The sequence below is a fragment of the Diabrotica virgifera genome, chromosome 8 (genome assembly GCF_917563875.1).
Source record: "Diabrotica virgifera virgifera chromosome 8, PGI_DIABVI_V3a".
NCBI lineage: Eukaryota > Metazoa > Arthropoda > Insecta > Coleoptera > Chrysomelidae > Diabrotica > Diabrotica virgifera.
In genome coordinates, this window is record NC_065450.1 from 141,446,156 (window position 1) to 141,469,277 (window position 23,122).

A 23,122-nucleotide genomic window follows, 5' to 3' on the forward strand; every position below is an offset into this window, starting at 1 on the left:
CATTTTACAGAATCGATGACTGAAATTGAAAGTCTGAATATTTGATGGGCCTCAGATACGACAACTTATAAAATATTCGAATTTTACAGAATCGATGACTGAAATTGAAAATCTGAATATTTGATGGGCCTCAGATACGACAACTTATAAAATATTCGCATTTTACAGAATCGATGACTGAAATTGAAAGTCTGAATATTTGATGGGCCTCAGATACGACAACTTATAAAATATTCGCATTTTACAGAATCGATGACTGAAATTGAAAGTCTGAATATTTGATGGGCCTCAGATACGACAACTTATAAAATATTCGCATTTTACAGAATCGATGACTGAAATTGAAAGTCTGAATATTTGATGGGCCTCAGATACGACAACTTATAAAATATTCGCATTTTACAGAATCGATGACTGAAATTGAAAGTCTGAATATTTGATGGGCCTCAGATCCGACAACTTATAAAATATTCGCATTTTACAGAATCGATGACTGAAATTGAAAGTCTGAATATTTGATGGGCCTCAGATACGACAACTTATAAAATATTCGAATTTTACAGAATCGATGACTGAAATTGAAAGTCTGAATATTTGATGGGCCTCAGATACGACAACTTATAAAATATTCGCATTTTACAGAATCGATGACTGAAATTGAAAGTCTGAATATTTGATGGGCCTCAGATACGACAACTTATAAAATATTCGCATTTTACAGAATCGATGACTGAAATTGAAAGTCTGAATATTTGATGGGCCTCAGATACGACAACTTATAAAATATTCGCATTTTACAGAATCGATGACTGAAATTGAAAGTCTGAATATTTGATGGGCCTCAGATACGACAACTTATAAAATATTCGAATTTTACAGAATCGATGACTGAAATTGAAAGTCTGAATATTTGATGGGCCTCAGATACGACAACTTATAAAATATTCGCATTTTACAGAATCGATGACTGAAATTGAAAGTCTGAATATTTGATGGGCCTCAGATACGACAACTTATAAAATATTCGCATTTTACAGAATCGATGACTGAAATTGAATGTAATGCATGATGTTTTTTTGTGAAAGTTGTGAAAAATTTTCTTAGAAACAATAAATCGGAAAATTACCGGGATATGCATATAGGAAGAAATGCTCAACCATTTTAACAAACACGGTTGTCATATGAGTATTAAAATGCATTACCTCCACAGCCACTTAGACCGTTTCCCAGAAAATCTTGGTGACCTTAGTGAGGAACAAGGGGAACGCTTCCACCAAGATATCAAAACGATGGAAGAGAGGTATCAGGGAAGATGGCCCAGCTAGCAAGATAACGTTACATTAACGTTAAATTTAGGTTTTTTTGTATTGTTACGTAACATCTATCAAAAAATGACGTTACTGATACGAAATTTTAATACGTATATTATACGTATGAATTTATTCGTTTCTGAAACGTGGCTCTTTGGTAGGTTTTAATGCGTATGAATTTATTCGTCTCTAACCCGTGGATTTTTGGTAGGTATAGACACCTATAAGATCTCGTTTGAGATTGCAGCCCCATCGCGTATTTATTTTGAACCTTTCATTAATACCTAACCTTACATTTCCGTGATTAAAATCGTGTTTGTTTTTATGGAGTATGGAGTTATGTAAAAAAAAATCGAATTATTATTGTTGTGTGCCTCAATGTAATTCTTGGATAAAGCGTACCTAATAGTATTTTATTGTTTCATTCTTTCCCTAAATAGGATAAACAAAATAGAATTCTGTTCAATGACAGTTTAGTTGAAAAACGAAATGTATGGAAATATCTTCTAAAAATGGGGAAGCAGCCTAGTCTTTATATGAAAGTGTGCAGTTTACGAATGAATATTACTTCAAGGGTATGTTTATGTATTGTAATATAAAGTAGCTATTAATAATTTTGTCTCTTTCTCTCACATAAATGTCAAATATATAATAAATGTTTATTTCAAATATTTAATAAATTTGTCAGCATCATGTATGTGGTTTTATTTACACAATAATTTTAAGTCCTATTTATAAATATCATTTATACCGAAAATTCTCCTAAAGAGTGACGTTTTTGTGACGTTAAAATGGTTACGTAGAAATAACGTAAAATTGTTATGTAACTTCGCTGTGACTTTTTTACGTATATTTTAGGTAAAATTTGACGTAACTTTTGTCATAACTTCTCCCAAAATGTTGACGTTTGTTTGACGTTATATATACGAACACTGTTAGCTGGGGGGACACTCACATGATGGCGAATTACTGCTGGAGTCTTCAAAGGAACCGTCGTTTTAAAGCCTTTGCAAGAAACTCATAGAAAAAGAAGTTTTTAGGTGACGCCGAATAACAGATTTGTGCTGCGATGCTGGTTAGGTTAGATGAAAACTTAAGTTTTTTTTGGCAGATATACAGCGTGTCTACTTAAGTTGGAAACATATGGGAAACTTTTTTGTTATTCATTTTACGAAAAAAAGTTATTCTTTATAAAAAGTTCTGCATGCTCTAAAACCTAAGATTCAGTCATCAGATATCAAATTTTGTCGATATTATACGAGGTATGTCAAAAAATATGAACTTCGTTCGAGAGTAAAGTACCTTTATTTCTCTTAATATCGAAAATTCTTATTATGAAAAGTTGTTTGGAAATAAAAACTAAGATCAAATATGCAATTACATGCTTCTAATTGAAAAAATATTTTCCAAATTTTTCTCAAATTTATTGATACTAACTTCGTTTTTATTTATTACACGTACGATAACTCTTTAATTATTACTTTTACGAAAAAAAGAAGGTATTCTTTATAAAAAGCTCTGTGTGTCCTAAGACCGAATATGCAACTATCAGATATCACATTTTATTAATTTTATACGAGGTATGTAAAAAAATATGAATTTCACTCAAGAGTAAAGTACCTTTATTTTTCACAATATTGAAAACGGTTATGAAAAAAGTTGTTTAGAATTAAAACTATGTTTCAATATGCAATTACATCCTTCTAATTGAAATATTGTGAAATATAAAGGTACTATAATCTTGAGCGAATTTCATATTTTTTGACACATCTCGTATAAAATTAATAAAAGTTGATATATCATGGTTTTGTCTTAGATTTTAGACCATGCAAAGCTTTTTATGAAGTATAACTTTTTTTCGTAAAATGAATAATAAACGAATTATCATATTTGTAATAATTAAAAACGATGTTGGGTATCCATAAATTTGAGAAAAAAATTTAAATTTTTTTTCAATTAGAAGCATGTAATTGCATATTTGATCTTAGTTTTTAATTCCAAACAACTTTTTATCATAAGAATTTTCGATATTGAGAGAAATAAAGGTACTTTACCCTTGACCGAAATTCATATTTTTTGACATACCTCGTATAATATTGAGAAAATTTGATATCTGATGATTGAATCTTAGGTTTTGGGGCATGCAGAACTTTTTATAAAGAATAATTTTTTTTCGTAAAATTAATAATAAAAAAGTTTCCCATATGTTTCCAACTTAAATAGACACGCTGTATGTAATGTTTTTTGTAAATATATTTATTGTTATACCATAAATATCATACTTTTTATTCGTGTTTTATTTATTTTATGGGTAGCAGCGTTACATATAGTTAGGAAGTGCTGCGTTAAATTACCCTATATGTTAAAAATGTGATCTGTTGTCGTATTTTCTGAAAACGATCTGATGGAGCAAATCTGGTGGCATTTTTGGATTCAGCAGACCCAAATTACCTAGAAACAGTAAAAAAATTTCTGGCAGCAAATTGTGTGTTTACAGTGTAATTTAATTTTGTATAAACGACTGGTTAAAAATGTCTTAAATTATTACCCTTTCTGCAAAAAGCAACAAATAAAAAATAAGGGGGCAAAATAAGCCTGTTTTTATTTAATGTTTTTCAACCACTTTGGTTGCACTTAGAACTTTCGTAATTCGCTTAGAAAATTCTTACAGCATACTTAAATCGTTAACCAAATTTCATTAAAATCAACTTGATAGATTTTGCAGAATAATTTTGAAATCTAAATTTTTTTAAAAAGTTCAAATTTTTTAAAAACTTTATGAAGAAAAAGTAGACCATTTAGAGGTTTGCTATTTTTTTTTTACATATAAAGAGGTTCTCTACGTATCTAATACACTTTACAGAATTAAAATCGGATTATTTAAGCGGCCTCAGCACTGTTGTAAAGTTATAAACAATTTTTTTTCTTGTAAACAAATACAGTGAGGACGTTTGAGTTGGAATAAATTCATTTTCTTGAGAATAGGCGCCTCTGGAAATAAATCCCGAAATAGGTCGATTTTTATTTTTAAATTCTAATTTTTTGGTATATATATCATACTAGTAACGTCATCCATCTGAGCGTGATGACGTAATCGATGATTTTTTTAAATGAGAATAGGTGCCGTGTGATAGTTCAATCGAAAGGCTATTCAATTTTGTATTCACTAATATAAACATTAACATAATTATTTATACAGGGTTTAAATTAAAATAAAATTTTTTGAATTAAATTCATTTCAATATTTAGATTACGTCATCACACCCAAATGGATGACGTCACTAGTATGATATTTATGCCAAAAAATTATAATTTAAAAATAAAAATCGATCTGTTTCGGGATTTATCTTCAGAGTCGCCCATTCTCAAGAAAATGAATTTATTCCAGCTCAAACGTCCTCACTGTATTTGTTTATAAGCCAAAACATTGTTTATAACTTTAAAACAGTGCTGAGGCCGCTTAAATAATCCGATTTTAATTCTATAAAGTGTATTAGATAGGTGAAGAACCTCTTTATATGCAAAAAAATTAGCAAACTTCTAAATTGTCTACTTTTTGTTCAGAAAGTTTTTAAAAAATTTAAACTTTTAAAAAAAAATTAGATTGCAAAATTATTATGCAAAATCTATTGGGTCGATTTTAATAAAATTTGGTGGACGGTTTAAGTATGTTTTAAGAATTTTCTAGGCGAACTATGACGGTTCTAAGTGCAACCAAAGTGGTTGAAAAACATTGAATAAGAACAGTCTTTTTTGCCCCCTTATTTTCTATTTATTAAATTATTATAAAGGGTAATAATTCAAGACATTTTAAACTAGTCATATATTATACAAAATTCAATTATCTTTATTTTTTTCCCTACAACTTTGTTCCAAAATGAATCGTTTTAAAGTTATAAGCACTGAAAGTACGAAAAATCGATGTTTTTCGAAATTTTTAAATATTTTAATTTTTTTATTAATGTTCCGGGCATATTTGAGAAGGAGCATAAGTCAATTATAATTATTGAACTTGCCACCTAACTTTATCTGCAAAAATCCGAATGCCACTTCTCACATCCACCTCAAAACCGATCCGCCCTGGTCTAGTGGACCGACATATTACGAACGAAATAGTGCTGCACAGAATTGGAAGAGACAGAGAACTTTTGACCAACAATAAAAAGAGAAAAACATCATATTTGGGGCACATACTTAGAAATGATAAGTACGAGTTAATTATGAAGGGTAAAATCGAAGGAAATAGGCGTCCTGGTAGACGATAAATATCCTGGCTAAAAAACATTCGCGACTGGACAGGGTTAAACACATAGAAGCTTTTCAGAAAAGCAGAAGATATATAGAGACGAATTTGCAATGGTTATAGCCAACCTTCATTAGCTGAGTTGGCACAAGATAAAGAAGAAGAAGGAGAAATCATACCACAGTATATAGAGGTTCCACAGTAAAAACACTCCTCTGTCGGCGCTTTGATCTCAAGAAGTAATACCGCCAGTACGCAATTGGTAATTCACCAGTGGTGGATGCGGGTTTTCCCTGTTAAAATCCGTACGTTTCTATGCGACTAGCAATGCGAGAGTAGGGCAAAAGCGACTAAGAACATTTATATTAGAAAGCTTTTATACTTACCTCATTAAGCATTACAGCATATATTCCACCAAGTTTTAAGTTTATAGTTTTGTCAAATTGTTTCTGTCCTACCTCCACTGACCAACGACCAGGACTGAAAAATTCTCTTGCTGCTATGTTTCCTGAATTTATATTAATTGACTTCTTATTCAAGGTGTACTTAACATCTACATCAGTATAAGGCAGAGTTCTTAAAAAAATAGTCATTTTTATACAAGAATATTAAGTTGTAAAGTCGATTCGCTAATATGAGACACAACTGTCTGTGTCTAGTGATGTTAGGAATTCTTTTTGGCCAAATATTTTGCTAGACATGACTGTAAATTACTACACAACCAAACATACCTGCTCATAGCCAATATTATTAATAGTAAACAGACATAAATAACATAAACCTTACGCAAATCAATAATTATTTATTTACACCATTATAATGTATTGATAACAAATTAGAATATGCATTATTTATTGTACAAAATAAAAATATTTTGAAGAAATACAGTCGAACCCGCTTATTGGAATAGTCTTCGTGCCAAGCAAAAATATTCTTATAACCGGAATATTATAATAACCGATCATTGGTTGCTGGCCGTAATAATAGTACATACCATGTTAATTGTATACATATGGTTTTAGGTCTTTTTATGTCAATAACACAATAGCGTAACTTTAAAAGACCAAATTATATTAAGTATATTATGTGGATGCATACAGTAATTAATACGAAATGTATGCAAAATATAGATTATGTAAATATTTTTATTAAAATACATACATATAAGAAAATTACTTACTTAGTCTTGAAAAGTAATCGGTAATTGTAGCTTGTTTTTTTATTACATAAAATACTAGGCACTTGTTGCTCTAAATTATAAAAATTAGAAAAATTTACATTGGTTTGGCCATTCAGAAAATGTCTTATAACATTACAAGCGAATAGGATGGGCGAACTGTTTCTTAAAAATTTTATAACAGGCAAGTGGGTGGCAATATGTATAGTTTGTACACAAAGGAAATTATTTTATGACCTGAAAACGTGAATTTGTCGGCGACCGATTGAATTGGTCCTCATAACAAACTAATAAAATATTTATTACCTGACAACCCAAATATACAACAGCACTACAGGCCGTCGAGGCCCTTGGCGAGAAACCATAATACAATAAATAATTTAAATTTTTAGGAAATTGTAGGTAAAAACTTATTCGTCGACCTGAAAAATATTCTAATAAGCGGTATTATTCTATTAATACGTATTCTAATAAACGGATAAATTTATTAAGGAGTAAATGGAAACGTTTCGGGACCTAATTTATATTCCATAAACCGGGATATTCCTATAACCGGTACTCTAATAAGCGGGTTCTACTGTAAATTCCACAACATTTTATGAGTTTAGTATACACTCCCACTATTTCCAATAATTCTTCTTTTTTTTTTGTGAAAGATTAAGTTGATTTGATCAGTTAATAGTGTGAGGTATTAATTGTTGTGTTGTATGTTTCCTATTCCGAATGTGTCAAAATGAATTTCAGCTAAGCGAATTCAGTTCGCTCATTATTAGCTTTATTAGTAAGCTCTACAGTGAGCACGGAATAAATTCATTTTCTCGAGAATGGATCATTTCGGAAAAAAATCACGAAACAGGTCAATTTTTATTTTTAAATTACGACTTTTTGGCACATATGTCATACTAGTGACGTCACCCATCTGGGCGTGATGACGTCATCGATGATTTTTTTAAATGAGAATAGGGGTCGTATGATAGCTCATTTGAAAGGTAATTCAATTCTCTATTCAGTAATATAAACGTTAACATAATTATTTATACAGGGTGTCAAAAAAAATTTTTTTTATTAAATTTATTGACAAAAAGGAGAATGTATGTAATTTATTTAATTCAAAATACATTTTACAGCTCTCAGAAAACATAAAAAAATGTTTATTTAAAAAATAATCATTGCTTTTCGCTTAAATTAAATGTTCAATATGTCAAGAGGCAGATGGGTGGCTGCTTTAATATTGAATTTAAGCAAAAAACAATATTTATTTGTCAAATAAACATTTTTTCGTGTTTTCTGATAGCAGTAAAACGTATTTTAAATTAAGTAAATTACACACATTCTTCTCTTTATGTCAATAAATTTAATTAAAAAAATTTTTTTGGCACCCCGTATTAATAATTATGTTAATGTTTATATTACTGAACAGAGAATTGAAATACCTTTCAAATGAGCTATCACACGACCCCTATTCTCATTAAAAAATCATCCATGACGTCATTACGCCCAGATGGGTGACTTCACTAGTATGATATATATTCCAAAAAGTCGTAAATTAAAAATATAATCGACATGTTTCAGAATTTATTTCCAAATTGCCCATTCATGAAAAAATGAATTTATTAAAACCTTTACTGCTCACTGTATGTATTAATCAGTGGATTTACTTATATAAAACCCAGACTAACATGCAAGAAATTACGTACAGACCACGGTACACAGAAAACCGGTATGTTCGCACGCATGGAAGGCGAACTCGTGACGTCATATGGGAACCTTAATTTTCATCTGGCAATGCTAAATGAAGCGGTAATATTGTTTGAATTTTAAAATTATGTACCTATCATTGCTTTTTAAATAAGAAATTGTATTGTATATTCTTTTTACTGTCATTTTCCAATGTGCATTTAATTTAAACATGAATTTCCGTTGAAAAATAAAGATTTTAGGTATCTGTTGTCCAATATACATTCACCATAGTATATTAAAAAAATAAAACAGAAATAATATAAACATTCACTTTACTACTGGGTCTGTAAAAATGTTTCACATAAAATTGTGTCTACTTACTGTTATTCTAGATTGTTAAAAAATATTTGAATAAAAATAAAAACTTAACCACAAATCAATTAAGAAATTTGAAGTTTTAGATGAATAGAATCAATTACTTGATGACTTTAAAATTTTATTTACAAAATAGAAAAATGTTGATTTTAAGTTAAACCAGGTTAGGAATCTAAAAATTTCAAGTGCGAACATTTTATTAGACTGTAATATACATACATATACAGAGTGGGCCAAAGAAAACAGTCCACCTCGATATTTGGCAGTATTTATTAGATTTTAAGGAAATGACGAAACAGATCGATTTTTGATCTAAGTGGGACACATTTTTACGGTACATACATTTGTCATTTGTCAACCCCCTCCCTTCCACTCCCCCCACCCCTTATTTGTAAATAGGGAATAGGGGTCGTGTGCTAGCTCATTTAAAAGGTTACTCGATTCTTTATTCAGTAATATAAACATAAACATAATTACTTATACAGGGTGTTCAAGAAAAAAATATTTTAATTAAATTAATTGACACAAAAAGAATATATGTAATTTATTTAATTCAAAATACATTCTACTGCTGTCACAAAACAGAAAAAAATGTTTTTTGATAAATAAACATTACTCTTCGCTTAATTTCAATATTCAAGCTGCCACCCATCTGCCTATTGGTAGGTTGAATATTGAATTTAAGCGAAAAACATTTATCAAATAAACATTTTTCTCTGTTTTCTGTCAGTAGTAGAATGTATTTTGATTTAAATAAATTGCATACATTCTTCTTTTTGTGTCAATTAATTTAATTCAAAATAATTTTTCTTGGACACCCTGTATAAATAATTATGTCAATGTTAATATTACTGAATAAAGAATTTAATAACATTTCAAATGAGGTAGCACACGACCCGTATTCGCTATTTAAAAATAAGGGGTGGGGGAAATGTAAGGGAGGGGGTTGACAAATGACAGATGTATGTACCGTAAAAATGTATGCCCCTTAGATTAAAAATCGACCTGTTTCTTCATTTCCTTAAAATCTAATAAATACTGCCAAATAACGAGGTGGACTGTTTTTTTTGGCCCACTGTGTATATGTATGTATAAAATGTTCGCACTTTAAATTTTTGTGATTCCTCACCTGGTTTAACTTTAAATCAATTATGTATATTAATACAGTGGAACCCCGATAAGTCGGCCCCCGATAACCCGGAAGTCCGGCTAACCCGGACCGATTTTCGTCAGACAAACATTTCAACAAAAAATGTATGTAATATAATATTTGAGAGGTAATGTGTGTTTGTGTAATTTGAACTATACGATAGTAAAAATGACACATGGCACACGGCGCGCGGCGCCGGCAGCAGAGCGACGTTATTATCGGAAACAACAAGCAACTGTTATTCCTTTATTTATATCAAGCTGTCTTAGCATTGTTTAAAAAAGACTAAAAGACTATTTAAAAAATTATTTTTTAAACAATGGCGTTACGTTTTCACTGTTCTTAAATAACAACATCGTTCCGATTGTGACTGTATTGTATGTAGTACAGTATTGTATTGTTCGCTTTCGTTTGCTTAGGTTTGTGTTTGCGTGTTTTTAGTAATGTAGATGTGTAGTTACTGTGCATGTGTATATTTCATGTTATTTTAATTATAACTAGTGTTGCCCAAATGCAAGACCAAGACGAGACTTAGACAGTCTTGGTCTTGGTCTTGCGCCAGTACACCTGGTCTTGGTCTTGGTCTTGGTATTGCGCTTCCGGTCTTGGTCTTGGTTTTGGTCTTGCAGCAAGAGTCTTGCAAGTCTCGCAGTTACCCACTAGCATATTGCATATCTTTGAATAACGTGACAGAGATGTACATTTTAAGCTAGAATACCATAGTCATAGTAAAGACCAGCCAAATTAATAAATATCTAGACCAGCGGTTCTCAATCTGGGGTGTATGTACCACTGGTGGTACATATCATTGTTTGCGGTGGTACACAAAACGCAAAAACAGCTAAAATCAGCACCACAATTATTATTATACTTAATTAGATTACCTAGCTAGATACCTATTTCAGTTAGGTGGTAACAAAAATAATAAAAAGTATTTTGTGGTTCATGACTCAAAAATATTGAGAATTACTGATCTAGACAACTGAGACCGAGTGGAGTTTAAACCCATGATCTAAGTGATCCGTTCCTATGTTCTAACTAACTAAAGTTTATTAGAAACTTATGTATTTTATTATCCAATACAAGCGAATGAAAAAAAAACATAATGGTAAGAAAATATGAGGTTATCGTTGTAAATTCAGTATTTTATAAATGCTAGAATATTCCACAGAGTGTGAAAAACACACTTTTATTGGTACACCCGGTGTACAATGACAATAATTGACCTGTCTAGCAACAATAATATTACAGCAATATTTATAAAAATAAGACAACATATTAAGAAATCACTTAAATCGGACAACAGGCTTAGGAAATTCAAGACATTAAAAATGACCCGTTTTTAAGGTGGTGAGTAAATTTTTTGGAGAAGTGTATATCGTTAATTTCGGTATTTTATTTACACTGTTCTTTTGTCTCGTTATCATACTTTTAAATATTAGCCGCTCTGTTTCGGCAAATTTTGTGTAACCCAGTGATCTCATAGCATAGTAGCACATTCAGCAAAAACAATACATAATAGTCTTACTATTCTATATACCGATAAGATTAAATTTGTGGTGTTTAAATTCCTAGAAAACTAATAATGAAAAAAATGAATTACTTATTAGGTATATTTTTTATCATCAAGGTGATATATTTTTAAAAAGTTTGGATACGATATTTGATATTACTATCGGCGTCACAAAGCAAGAATGTTATGTTATGATTAAAAGGCGACTATTCTCATAACCCGGACAACTAATTTCAGAGAAGTCGTCTGCTGGGAAGGAATGTACAAAATATTTTATTTTTACATTGTAATAATGACCTGAGTACGTGTCAAATGTGTCAAGTGTTCTTTAAATGGATATTTTGACTCGCTGTGTATGTTTATGGTATTTTTCGTAGTGAGCATAAGTCCAATTTTCAAAATTTTTGTTACAAATTTTTTTTGTTTTTCATAAAGTATCTAAGAATATAGCCGAACTAATATACTCCCTAAAACGACCCTCAGTTCTAACTGCAAGACGCAAGAGTCTCGCAGGCTAAGTCTTGTTCTTGCTCAAGTCTTGCACGGTAAGTCTTGGTCTTGGTCTTGCTAAAATTAGGCGGTCTTGGTCTTGGTCTTGGTCTTGCGAAAACGCAAGAACAAGATCAAGACTGCAAGACCAAGACCGATTTTGGGCAACTTTAATTATAACGGAGTTTATCTGTAAGTATACCGTATTTTATTAATTTTTACCATATTCTCCGGCTAACCCGGATTTTCGATAACCCGGATCGGCCGCGGTCCCGATTAATCCGAGTTATTGAGGTTTCACTGTACTATGTATAATACATATTATATATATTATTAAAAAAACAAATTTGCGGGAAAAGTTTTATTAATAATATTAGAATTAGTATCTAGAAATAAAATCATTTTTTAAAATTAGAAAATTTAGATATCTTTTTGTCAAGTGATCTCTGGCAGTTTTTAAAACTTTTTTCTGTTAATATCCCTCATTCTAATATACGTTCGTGTTCTGCACATGCATAATATCACCTCAAATGGCATTATAGTCTCGGTTTTAATAAATTAGTATAAAACTAATAGTTATATTATAATAGTTTTAAAAATACGCAGTTATGCTAATAAACAACAATTTGTAACTAAAATAATATAGAATTACTTCAATCGTTAACAACTTAATATTTTAAAACCGCCTCAATCTATTCACTTTCAACGCCACCACATACGAAATAATGCATCCAAACAATAAGCAAATATCTGTTAGGTTCCCACGTGACGTGCTGCGCGGCCGAAACCAAATTTAGCGACGACAATCGGCATACCGGTTCTCTGTGTACCGTGGTACAGACCAACAACGAGTTAGAAAACGTTCTGGGTTCTGGTCTCCTGGTAAGCGAAATGGTACGTTTATAAGAGTAAAATAATACAAACCCACCTAGAAGGACATCGAACCACAAAAAAGCTAATTACGCTGGAGGAGACTAGGTACAGCAAAGTCCTAGCTAATTATGTCTGAAAGTTCATAAAGTTGAATATTTGAATGTGTTATCTCTGCCTGTGTTAGTTGTGGGGTGAACTGAGTAGCCCTATTACCGATGCAGCCGGTCCCAAACCCGGAAAAAAGAGGAGGAATATACATAGGAGCAAAACCTCTATAAAAAACAAGAGTTCAGCTTGCCCGGCTGATACCCCTTTGTGAGAGTCCCTTGTGGAATATTACAGGTGAAGACAACGACGACTATTATAGCCCAGTAAATGAACGGGAAATACGGCGATACCGTGTAATTTTCAGGGTAAACTCAGAATTGCATGAAAATTTAGATTTAGGTTCTACATACCCTCCACTTCAAAGATGAACTTGTGCCGTTGGTTGCTTTTACTTGGGGGTGATAGTCACCTCTTCTCGGGGGTGAAAACATGCTCTTTTAAAATAAGTTCGGAAATGGATAAATTGACTATAAATGGATAAATTCTAAGCAACTTTCGTTCTATAATTTTTTTTATGTAAGTCAATACTTTTTGAGATATTTGCGATTGAGAATGTTTATTTTTCGAAAAAAAAAGCAAATTTTCAGGCGGTTTTTCGCAAATAACGTAAATAAAAGTAAATATTTAATCGAAGAAAAAAAAATTTAAACCACTCATAAGAGTGCCGAAACTTCTTATAGTATATAAATTACGAGCACAATGTTTTTCCCCATCCAAAAAGAAGTGCTATATCTACATATATTATATACGCGTTTAGTACGTTCTATGCAGTGTTGCCAATGGCATTTCTCTAGATTATCCGATGATCTCTCGAAAAATATCCGATTTGTCACGAAAAGGTACGCTAGGTCAAAAATTATTCTGTTATTAAAATCAATGTTGCCAATGTTATTCTTTTAGTCCCCTTAACAACCATCAAATAACAAAATCCGTTGTTCGTACGCCAATCAGTTGATTGTAATCAATTATCATTACGATAATTAACATAATTGATTGATTAATTAATTATTAATTATCAATTAACGTAACAATAATTAACATAATTGATTAATTATTCAATTAATCTCATAATTTTAATCAATTAGGTTTTCAGCAACCCAATCAAAGTTGACAGTGACAGTAATTAAATATTTGATATGATCAGTTGATTCCATTTCTGATTAGCGTTCGAACAACCGGCCCTTTTAGGGGAGTGCAATTGGAACGAAAATATGCATTGTTTCGGAAAAATTCAACCAAGCTTATATATTTTTCTAAAACTTTTTTTGTTAGTTTATATACATGTTAAAGTAAAAAGTTCTACTCGCAGATTTGGCCGCTAATTGTTTAATAATTCTTTAAACAATAACAATTGTTTTGTATAAATAATATTAAAAATATTGTTAAATTCATCATTTTACTTTGATCAAATATGTTTCTATTTTGTTTTTGATTATGCTGAATCCGAATATGGCATTACAATTTGAAAATTCTTATACAGAAGCTCTTATACAGTGTGTCTGCGTAGCTAGGAACCACATGGAAAACTTTTCTATTACCAATTTTACGAAAAAAAATTTATTCTTAATAAAATGCTCTGAATAGTCAAAAATCTAAAACTCAACCATCAGATATCAAATTTGATCAATTTTATACGAGTTATGTCAAAAATATGAATTTCGTTAAAGAGTAAAGTACCTTTATATTCCAGCATATCAAAAAATGCTATTATGAAAAGTTTGAAATTAGAAACTATGTCTAAATATACGATTACATCATTCTAATCGAAAAAAAAAAATTTAAATTTTTTCTCAAATTACGGATACTCATCATCACTTTATTACAATTATGATAACTATTTTATTATCACTTTTACGAAAAAAAATTAATTTTCAAAAAATGCTCTCCCTGGTCTAAAATCTAAGATAAAACCATCAGACATCAAACTTCTTTAATTTTATACGAGATATGTAAAAAATATGAATTTTTCTTAAGAGTTAAGTGCCTTTATTATTCACAATATTTTAATTAGAAGGATGTAATTGAACACTAAAACAAATTTTTTAATTCCAAACAACTTTTCTTAATAACAATTTTCGATATTGTGAAATGTAATGGTACTTTACTCTTGAGTGAAATTCATATTTTTTGACATACCTAGTATAACATCAATTAAATTCGATATTTTATGATTGCATCTTAGATTACATATGATGCAGAGTATTTTATAAACAATAACTTTTTTTCGTAAAACTGATAATAAAAAAGTTATCAATAGGTTCCAAGTTACGCAGACATACTGTATAAGAGCTAAAAAAATTTTTTTTGCTGAACATTTATTATTGAAGCTTATTATTAAATGTATTTTAGGTAAGTTTTACAGAAAAAAGTTTTGATCACTTTGTACAAACATTTTTTTAGCTGGTAATTTTCGGTTTTTGTATTACATTTTTGTTATCTTTCTTAATTTTCTTAAACAGAAATAGTTTATTTCATTTCTAAAGTAAAATAATTTAGTGAATTTTAGAGATTTCATCCTAAGCTTTAAAAAACACTTATAAAACTGTAATAGATCTGTTCAAACTTGAGTAATACCGTCTTAAAGTGGTGGTAATTCTATAAAACTCCGAAGATTTCAAAAATTACATTTTTTGAGACGTCATATCATTTGAATTAAATTTTTGAGATTTTTTTGAATGAAACATCATTTAGCAAAATACTTGAAAGGTAAGTTGTGCAAAACTGAGAGTTTTATAAGAAAAACTGTATTAGTTACAAATTTTTTATTGAAGCTTATTATTAAATGTATTTTAGGTAAGTTTTACAGAAAAAAGTTTTGATCACTTTGTACAAACATTTTTTTATCTTGTAATTTTCGGTTTTTGTATTACATTTTTGTTATCTTTCTTAATTTTCTTAAACAGAAATAGTTTATTTCATTTCTAAAGTGAAATAATTTAGTGAATTTTAGAGATTTCATCCTAAGCTTTAAAAAACACTTATAAAACTGTAATAGATCTGTTCAAACTTGAGTAATACCGTCTTAAAGTGGTGGTAATTTGGTATTTGAACTATTGAATTTATTCCATTTGGCTGACACACAGTGTATATTTAAAATAAGTGGTAAAGCAGTAACGCTTAATTTCATTTAGGGTGCTAAAGAGAAGAAATTTTCACGATTTTTTTACCAAAAAAAAGGGGCCAATTATTTTTTCAGCGTAACTAGTTTATTTTTGATGCTAGAAACTTTTGTAAAAACTAAAAATAAAGCCTTTATTAAACAGTTTAAAAAATGTTCATAAGATTGTGAATAAGATGTTAATAAAATTGCTTAATTTTTCGGTGAATTAGACGAATAAGAACGTATTTTTCATGAACTACAACTTTGTTAAGAATTTTTTTTTCGATAAAATATTTACTGTTTGAGTTATTGGCGAAAAAACGTCTGAAAATGTAGTGTTCTTGCCGAAAAATAAAGATTTTCAATCGCAAATAACTCGAAAAGTATTGGTTTATATAAAAAATTGCTTTGTGCAAGTACTTGGAGAGGATACGAGAAACGATCGTGCGCAAGTAACGGAGAAATCTTGCAACTTTCTAACACATTTCTTAAATAATAATTCATATTGTCAAATTGACGTAGTTTCTGTCATTGAAGAAAGTGGGATTTCGCAAATGCTGTGTTATAAATTGTAAAAATTATATGTTGCTCCACAATAATGATATGATATGCAATATTTATTAAAGTGAATTTAATTAATTGTATTTTGCTTCTAGTCTGCATTTTAATAATTAATTTTATTTACTACATACCTGCAATGTTTACCTTTTAATAACATAACCTCAATCTTACTCTTTTTCTAATTCCTTTTTTGGGCTATAGCCTTGACAATTATTCAGTAACCAGGACTAATATAATTGGTCAATATAATTAAGAGTGCTAAAAATGTTGCTGAGCTATGAAACCAGATGTCGCTCTTCCGAACTTGCACGGTCCCAATAATCAGTCAGTTTAACACGCGTTTTTTCACCCCCGAGAAGGGATGCCTGTCACCCCCCAAGTAAAAGCAACCAACGGCACAAATTAAACTTTGAAGTGAGAGTAAGTAGAACCTAAATCCAAATTTTCATGCAATTCGGAGTTGCCCCTGAAAATTACACTTCAAAACGGTCATTTAATGGGATATTAAGGCATTCGGATAAGAAAATTCGTAACGGCCAAATCGGCGGAAGGGACTTTTAGACATAGTTAAAGAAGCCTATATGTAGCTGTTCTATATTGAGCAACTGCAAACAGCGTCTGCCCTCATGTTAGAGGTGATTGAACCCAAAACAGTGAAGGAACGGGTAACCACACTGTTGAATATTTCCCAGGATATTGCCATGGAGAATAAAACAGAAATGACGACACTTAGTCCGCGGCAGCCCTTTTGTGGGGAAGGAGTTGTCCCAGGAACGCAACTCAAAAATATTGACAATATTATTTTAAAGTCATCTATTTTATGGTATATTGTAGCAGATGGATTACCGCTACAATGTCTTGTTAATAGCATTCATTAATTTTATATCCTATCTCAAGAAATATATCTATTTTTCTAATTTATTTTGTGAGTTTATATATCATTAAAATATCCTAAGCCGCTCCTGTTAGAAATATTTCAAAATGTTTCGCAATATAAAAAGAATATTGCGTAACGTTCGTATTCGTTATTTTTCGTCACTACCTCCCCGTGCCGGGAGTGGGTAATTTGCGCGCCTGCTGCCTTCCTTGGATGTGGTAGCCGTTTCTCAGGCTCCCTCTCCGGAATCGAACCCTGATTCCCCGTTACCCGTTACAACCATGGTAGGCGCAGAACCAGTGATGTGGCTCATCACTGCGCAGAACCTACCATCGACAGTTGATAAGGCAGACATTTGAAAGATGCGTCGCCGGTGCGAGACCGTGCGATCAGCTTAAGTTATTCAGAGTCACCAAGTTATACGATGACGATCGAACCCGCCACCGATTGGTTTTGATCTAATAAAAGCGCTCCTTCCGTCTCCGGTTGGAGCTCTGTTTGCATGTATTAGCTCTAGAATTACCACAGTTATCCAAGTAAATGTGGGTACGATCTAAGGAACCATAACTGATTTAATGAGCCTTTGGCGATTTTACCTTAATTTGGCTTGTACTGAGACATGCATGGCTTAATTAATCTTTGAGACAAGCATATGACTACTGACAGGATCAACCAGGGAATGGGTTGTGAACAATTGTGTAAGAATATTGGGACAACTTAATGTTTTGAAAATGTACCTATTTTATTTTGTATAACCCTTTGGAAAGTTATTAACCAGATTTCTAATGCAACTGTATAAGTTTTAGAGTAGAGAAAAAAAGGAATATGGCATAGAAGCCAATGTTGATGATAAATATAGGCGATTAAGCCGAAACGAGGAATCTCAGATGAATGTCCCCCCAATTGGTACCCGTAAGTACAGAATATGTCCAGTAAGTACCCAGTAACGAACCAGAGGATTTATTTCAAACGGCGTCCATTTTTAAATAGAAAAGTCCTCTAGTCTGTGTAAGTGTCCTTTTTTTTTTTTTTTTTTTTTTTTTTTTTTTGAGTGAATTTGATGGCCTTGGCCGAGCCAATTAGCCAGACATTTTGTTATTTTAAAAACAAACAAATTTGATTTTTCAATCAGAGGAATTTTTTCTGTATTTCTAACTCTAAATACATAACAAACTAACATTATTATCTACAATTATTATCTAAATAATACTCTGTTTTGGTTGTTCATTTTTTTTTGTAAATTTTTATTTTTTTTTTGTATTTTTTTTGCATTTTTTTTATATTGTTAATTTGTTTTTTTTTTATTAATTTTTTTATTGTTATTTTTTATAAATTGTTTTTTTTACTACGCTAAGACGTAATCCCGATTCATCCTCGCGGATGTTTACATCTTCTTAGTTTTTTTTTTGCATTTTTTATTTTTTTTTGTTTTTTTTTTGCATTTTTTATTTTTTTTTGTTTTTTTTTCTTTTCTTTCTCTCTTTTTTTTTGTTCTTTTCTTTTTTCAATTATAATATACAATAATTACTTAAATCTACAGGATTTAAAACAAAATAACAACAAAACAAACATGTTTGTTTTGTTTTAACAAACATGCCTGCTTTGTTTTAACAAAATTTCTTAAATACAGGGTAAATTTTATTGCTACAATCTATATTTACAATTTTTGATATGTTCGTAAATTGTTTTTAATATATTAATCTCTTCAGAAAAAATCAAATTGTTCAGGTAGACGGGAAGTGGAATTTTTAATATATTAACCCTTAACTTGGCGCGCCTATAACCGCTGAGGGAAAAATGTTTTTGCTTACTGGATGTCATTTTTAGAGGGCTCCATTATCAGAGTCAATTACAGTTTTTTTTCTATTTTAAATTTTTTGACATTTTATTGACATTGTATCCCATAAGATACACTACTAGGCGTACCGTACATTACAATGTACCTCGCAAGACACATTGCCAGGAACACTATAAAACAAGTACTGATGCCCATAGATACATTGCCAGGTTATTAAAAAAATACCTTCGTATCTAGAAAGATACATTGCCAAGATGTATATTTGTAGTTTGGACCAATATATTAAATATTATTGGGTCATTGAATTAAAGCAAAATTATCAAAATTCCACAAAATATAATGAAAACAATAAACAAATCTACAATAAATTGTTCCGCTAAAAATCTTTAGAATTTTCAAGACTTTTAGCGAAACATTTGTAGATTTGTTTAATGTTGTCATTTTATTTTGTGGAATTTTGTGTTACTTTAATAATTATGAATAGATGGCTTTTTGTGGAGGGGTTTCAACCATACACATAGTATTATATTAATTAATATATAATCATGTACATTTATAAATTATAAATAAACTACAATGATGATCAAACATTTATTTTTAAAACTTAAATTCAAAACTTCAAATAAAACTTGGAACACTCAAAAACTAAAGGTAGAAAGTAATTATAAGTATAAAAAATTACAAAATTTAGTTATTATGAAAATCATAAAAACAATTACGGGATTCCGTCAAACATAATCTCGCCCTACATTTTGTACAACTCATTGCTGTTTGTCCTTTGCAACAGTTTCGGCATCGTCCTTTGGTTGTACAAGTTGGAAAGTGTCCGAAAAGATCTCTTCTGACATCTTCTCCAGGTATATTCTACGAATATATGACGTGACTACGAATCTTCTTTTTCGGTGTCATCGATAATGTCATCACGGCCAGATGGATGACGTCACTAGTATTATGCCAAAAAATCGTAACTTAAAAATAAAAATCGATATGTTTCGGGAATTTCTATGTTTATTTAGATAATATCTAATGAATTTATGCGTTACTTAGTTACTTTATAGTCGCACTGTATATACCTAATATGTAAAAAATAGAATTTGATAATATGATAACATACTGTAACATTTTTTATACTAATACTTTCAAGAAATATTGACGGGACATACATATATGATTCATACATACAAGCTGGGACATACATACAAGCTTTTGGAGTAGATAAGAACATACGATAAATCATTACAACATAATATACCAAATGTTTTTATCACTTTTCTGTTAATTCTCTAATGGGCAAAGTAGCTAATAAGAAACAGTTAGTATTTGTCCGTATACCGGGTGATGTATCCAAAAAGATACTCATTCAATTTTCATCAGTACCTGCCAATGTATATTCAAGGATACTATCTAAATTGCCGCTAACCTGGCAATGTATTTTCAGAGATACTACTTTTCAAAGTGATCCTATCTGTTTGTTTATAAACAAATCCTGAATATTATTTTATACGATTGTTTGTTGCAGGCCTATTTATCTAGAACTATAGTTTACCAATTCATATAATAACTTAAAACATTTAAAAAATGAATTTACTTTCCGAATGACACAAACTAACACCTTTTTTGGAAGCCATTTTTAGCACGCTTACATAAAACGCTCTCTCATTGGTGGAAATCTCTGTGTATGACATTCAAATTAATTTATTGGTTAGGCGAATACTTTGTGAAGAGGGTACTTTTAAAATCTCGCGGCAACTTTACGTATATATAGAGAAATTAATTATAATAAACAACGTATCCTGGAGTACACACCGCCAAGTTAAGGGTTAAGATTATCATAAAATTTGTTTATATTTACTGATTGATGTGAACATTCGAGGAGAATATGTAGTAGATTACCTTCTTTTCCACACTCACAGTTAGGTGACTCTGTGAGACCCAGACTGTACATATGAAGGGGGGTAAGAGCATGATTACATCTCAATCTATTTATAACTCTTATGAAATGGCGATTTGATACAGAATGAAACCATCTTTTAATGGGAATTTCAGGTCGCATTTGTTTGTAATTACTACCAGTTCTCGTGTTTCGATAATACCTTTGCCAATTTTCTCTTTGGTGTCGTCTACTAATAATATCAATATCCGAAATGGGTAGTAAGTTCATGGGAAGTTCTTCGCCTATTTCTAGGGCGGATTTGGCTAGCCTGTCTACTATTTCGTTACCCCTAATGCCTGCGTGTCCCTTTATCCATGATATAATGATGTTTTTTCCTAAATTTGCAATTTTATTATAAAGAGTCATAATTTCCAGTTCTATATGATTGAGTTGTTGGTACTTATGTACGTTAGTTAGTCTATCAACGACACTCTTACTGTCTGTAAATATTATGCAGCTATAGGGTTCGTATATTTTCAAGTAACTATCTACAAGAAGGGGACATTTTTTCTTTGTCCAATATTTATGAGTTAGATCTAAAGTTGATAACTTATGTATATCCTGCAGATAGTTTGTATTTTTTCCTATAGCTCTAGTAATAAATTTATCACTTAAAAACTGTCGTCGAAATTCCAGGGGTGGTTCTATCGCCTTAACTTCTATTATATTAACGGGTGTAGACTTCAAATATCCAAGACAAAGTCGAAGACATTTATTTTTTTGTATTTCTAATTTATTCAAATGTGTGTTTGCAGCAGTTCCATACAGATGACAACTGTAATCGAAAATAGGACGAATCATAGTACGGTAAAATAAAAGTGCTATATTTGGATCGGCACCCCAATTAGTTCTACAAAAACTCGTAGAATATTCATTGCATTTTCAGACTTTTTTATGATATGATGCATGTGATCCTTCCATAGAAGTTTTCTATCCAAATAAGTACCGAGATATTTTATACAATTTTTAATAGGATATTGAATTTGACCTACTGCCAAATGACCTTGTGGAATTTGACGATTTCTGGAGAAAATGCAAATTTCTGTTTTATATTCTGATATTGCTAAACCAATATTTTGATAGTGATTAAGAACAGCCTTAATTGAGACATTAAAATTATTTTTACATATATCCAATGATTTGTGGGATGTGTAAACTACTACATCATCAGCATATTGAATAATCTTTGTTGTGCTATGAATACAATTTTCTAAATCAATATTATATAAAATATATAACATTGGACTTAATATGCTACCCTGTGGTAGTCCTATATTTGTAAGACGTGGAGTGGAGATGGAATTGTTGATTTTTAAAACCGTCCATCTATTAGTGTACAGTGTCCTCAGAAATCTAGCTAAGTTGATGGGAAAACCAATGTCTACTAGTTTTTTATACATAATGTCCAAATTAACGGTATCGAATGCAGAAGAGACATCTAGAAAAGCAGCCATAGTATACGCATTATCAGTAAAGTTTATTAGTATAGATGAGACTAAGGAAGTTATCGCATCTTGAGTTGATTTTGATTTTCGAAATCCATATTGAGATTTTGGGAAAATATCTTCTTGCTCTAACCAGTGTTCAATCTTGCTCTAATCAGTGTTATGGTAGTTAGTCTTTTTTAAAGCCCTTTCACCCCCGTAACGATTCCACGACCCGCCACCAACAAAACCTGAGCTGTCGTTCGCAAAGAAGCTTTATGGTCCTGCTCCTTCTACTTTAGCCCATTTCTACCCCCCCCCCCAGTATCTAAGTAGTTAGTCTTATAGTTGAGAGCGGATTTTGTGCGTGATAGCTGATAGTTGAAGTAATATGGAAAAAATATACGTGGATATGTTGAATTAGTTGTGTACATGACTTTCACCAACGGCCGGAAACCAGAGTGGGGGCCGAGGGTAGTTATAAGGGGTCAAAGTCGAGGTTTTTCTTATT

The 23,122-nt window shown here is 30.9% G+C and overlaps 1 protein-coding gene across 1 annotated transcript in view; it reads right to left on the reverse strand.

Moving 5' to 3' along the window:
- Positions 1 to 23,122, reverse strand: part of LOC114344696 (peptide transporter family 1-like) — a 142,738-nt gene that overhangs the window by 26,503 nt on the left and 93,113 nt on the right. The window contains exon 8 of the mRNA XM_050658470.1: positions 5,940 to 6,129. Coding sequence (XP_050514427.1) covers positions 5,940 to 6,129 — 190 coding nt within the window. The remainder of the gene's footprint in view (positions 1 to 5,939; positions 6,130 to 23,122) is intronic.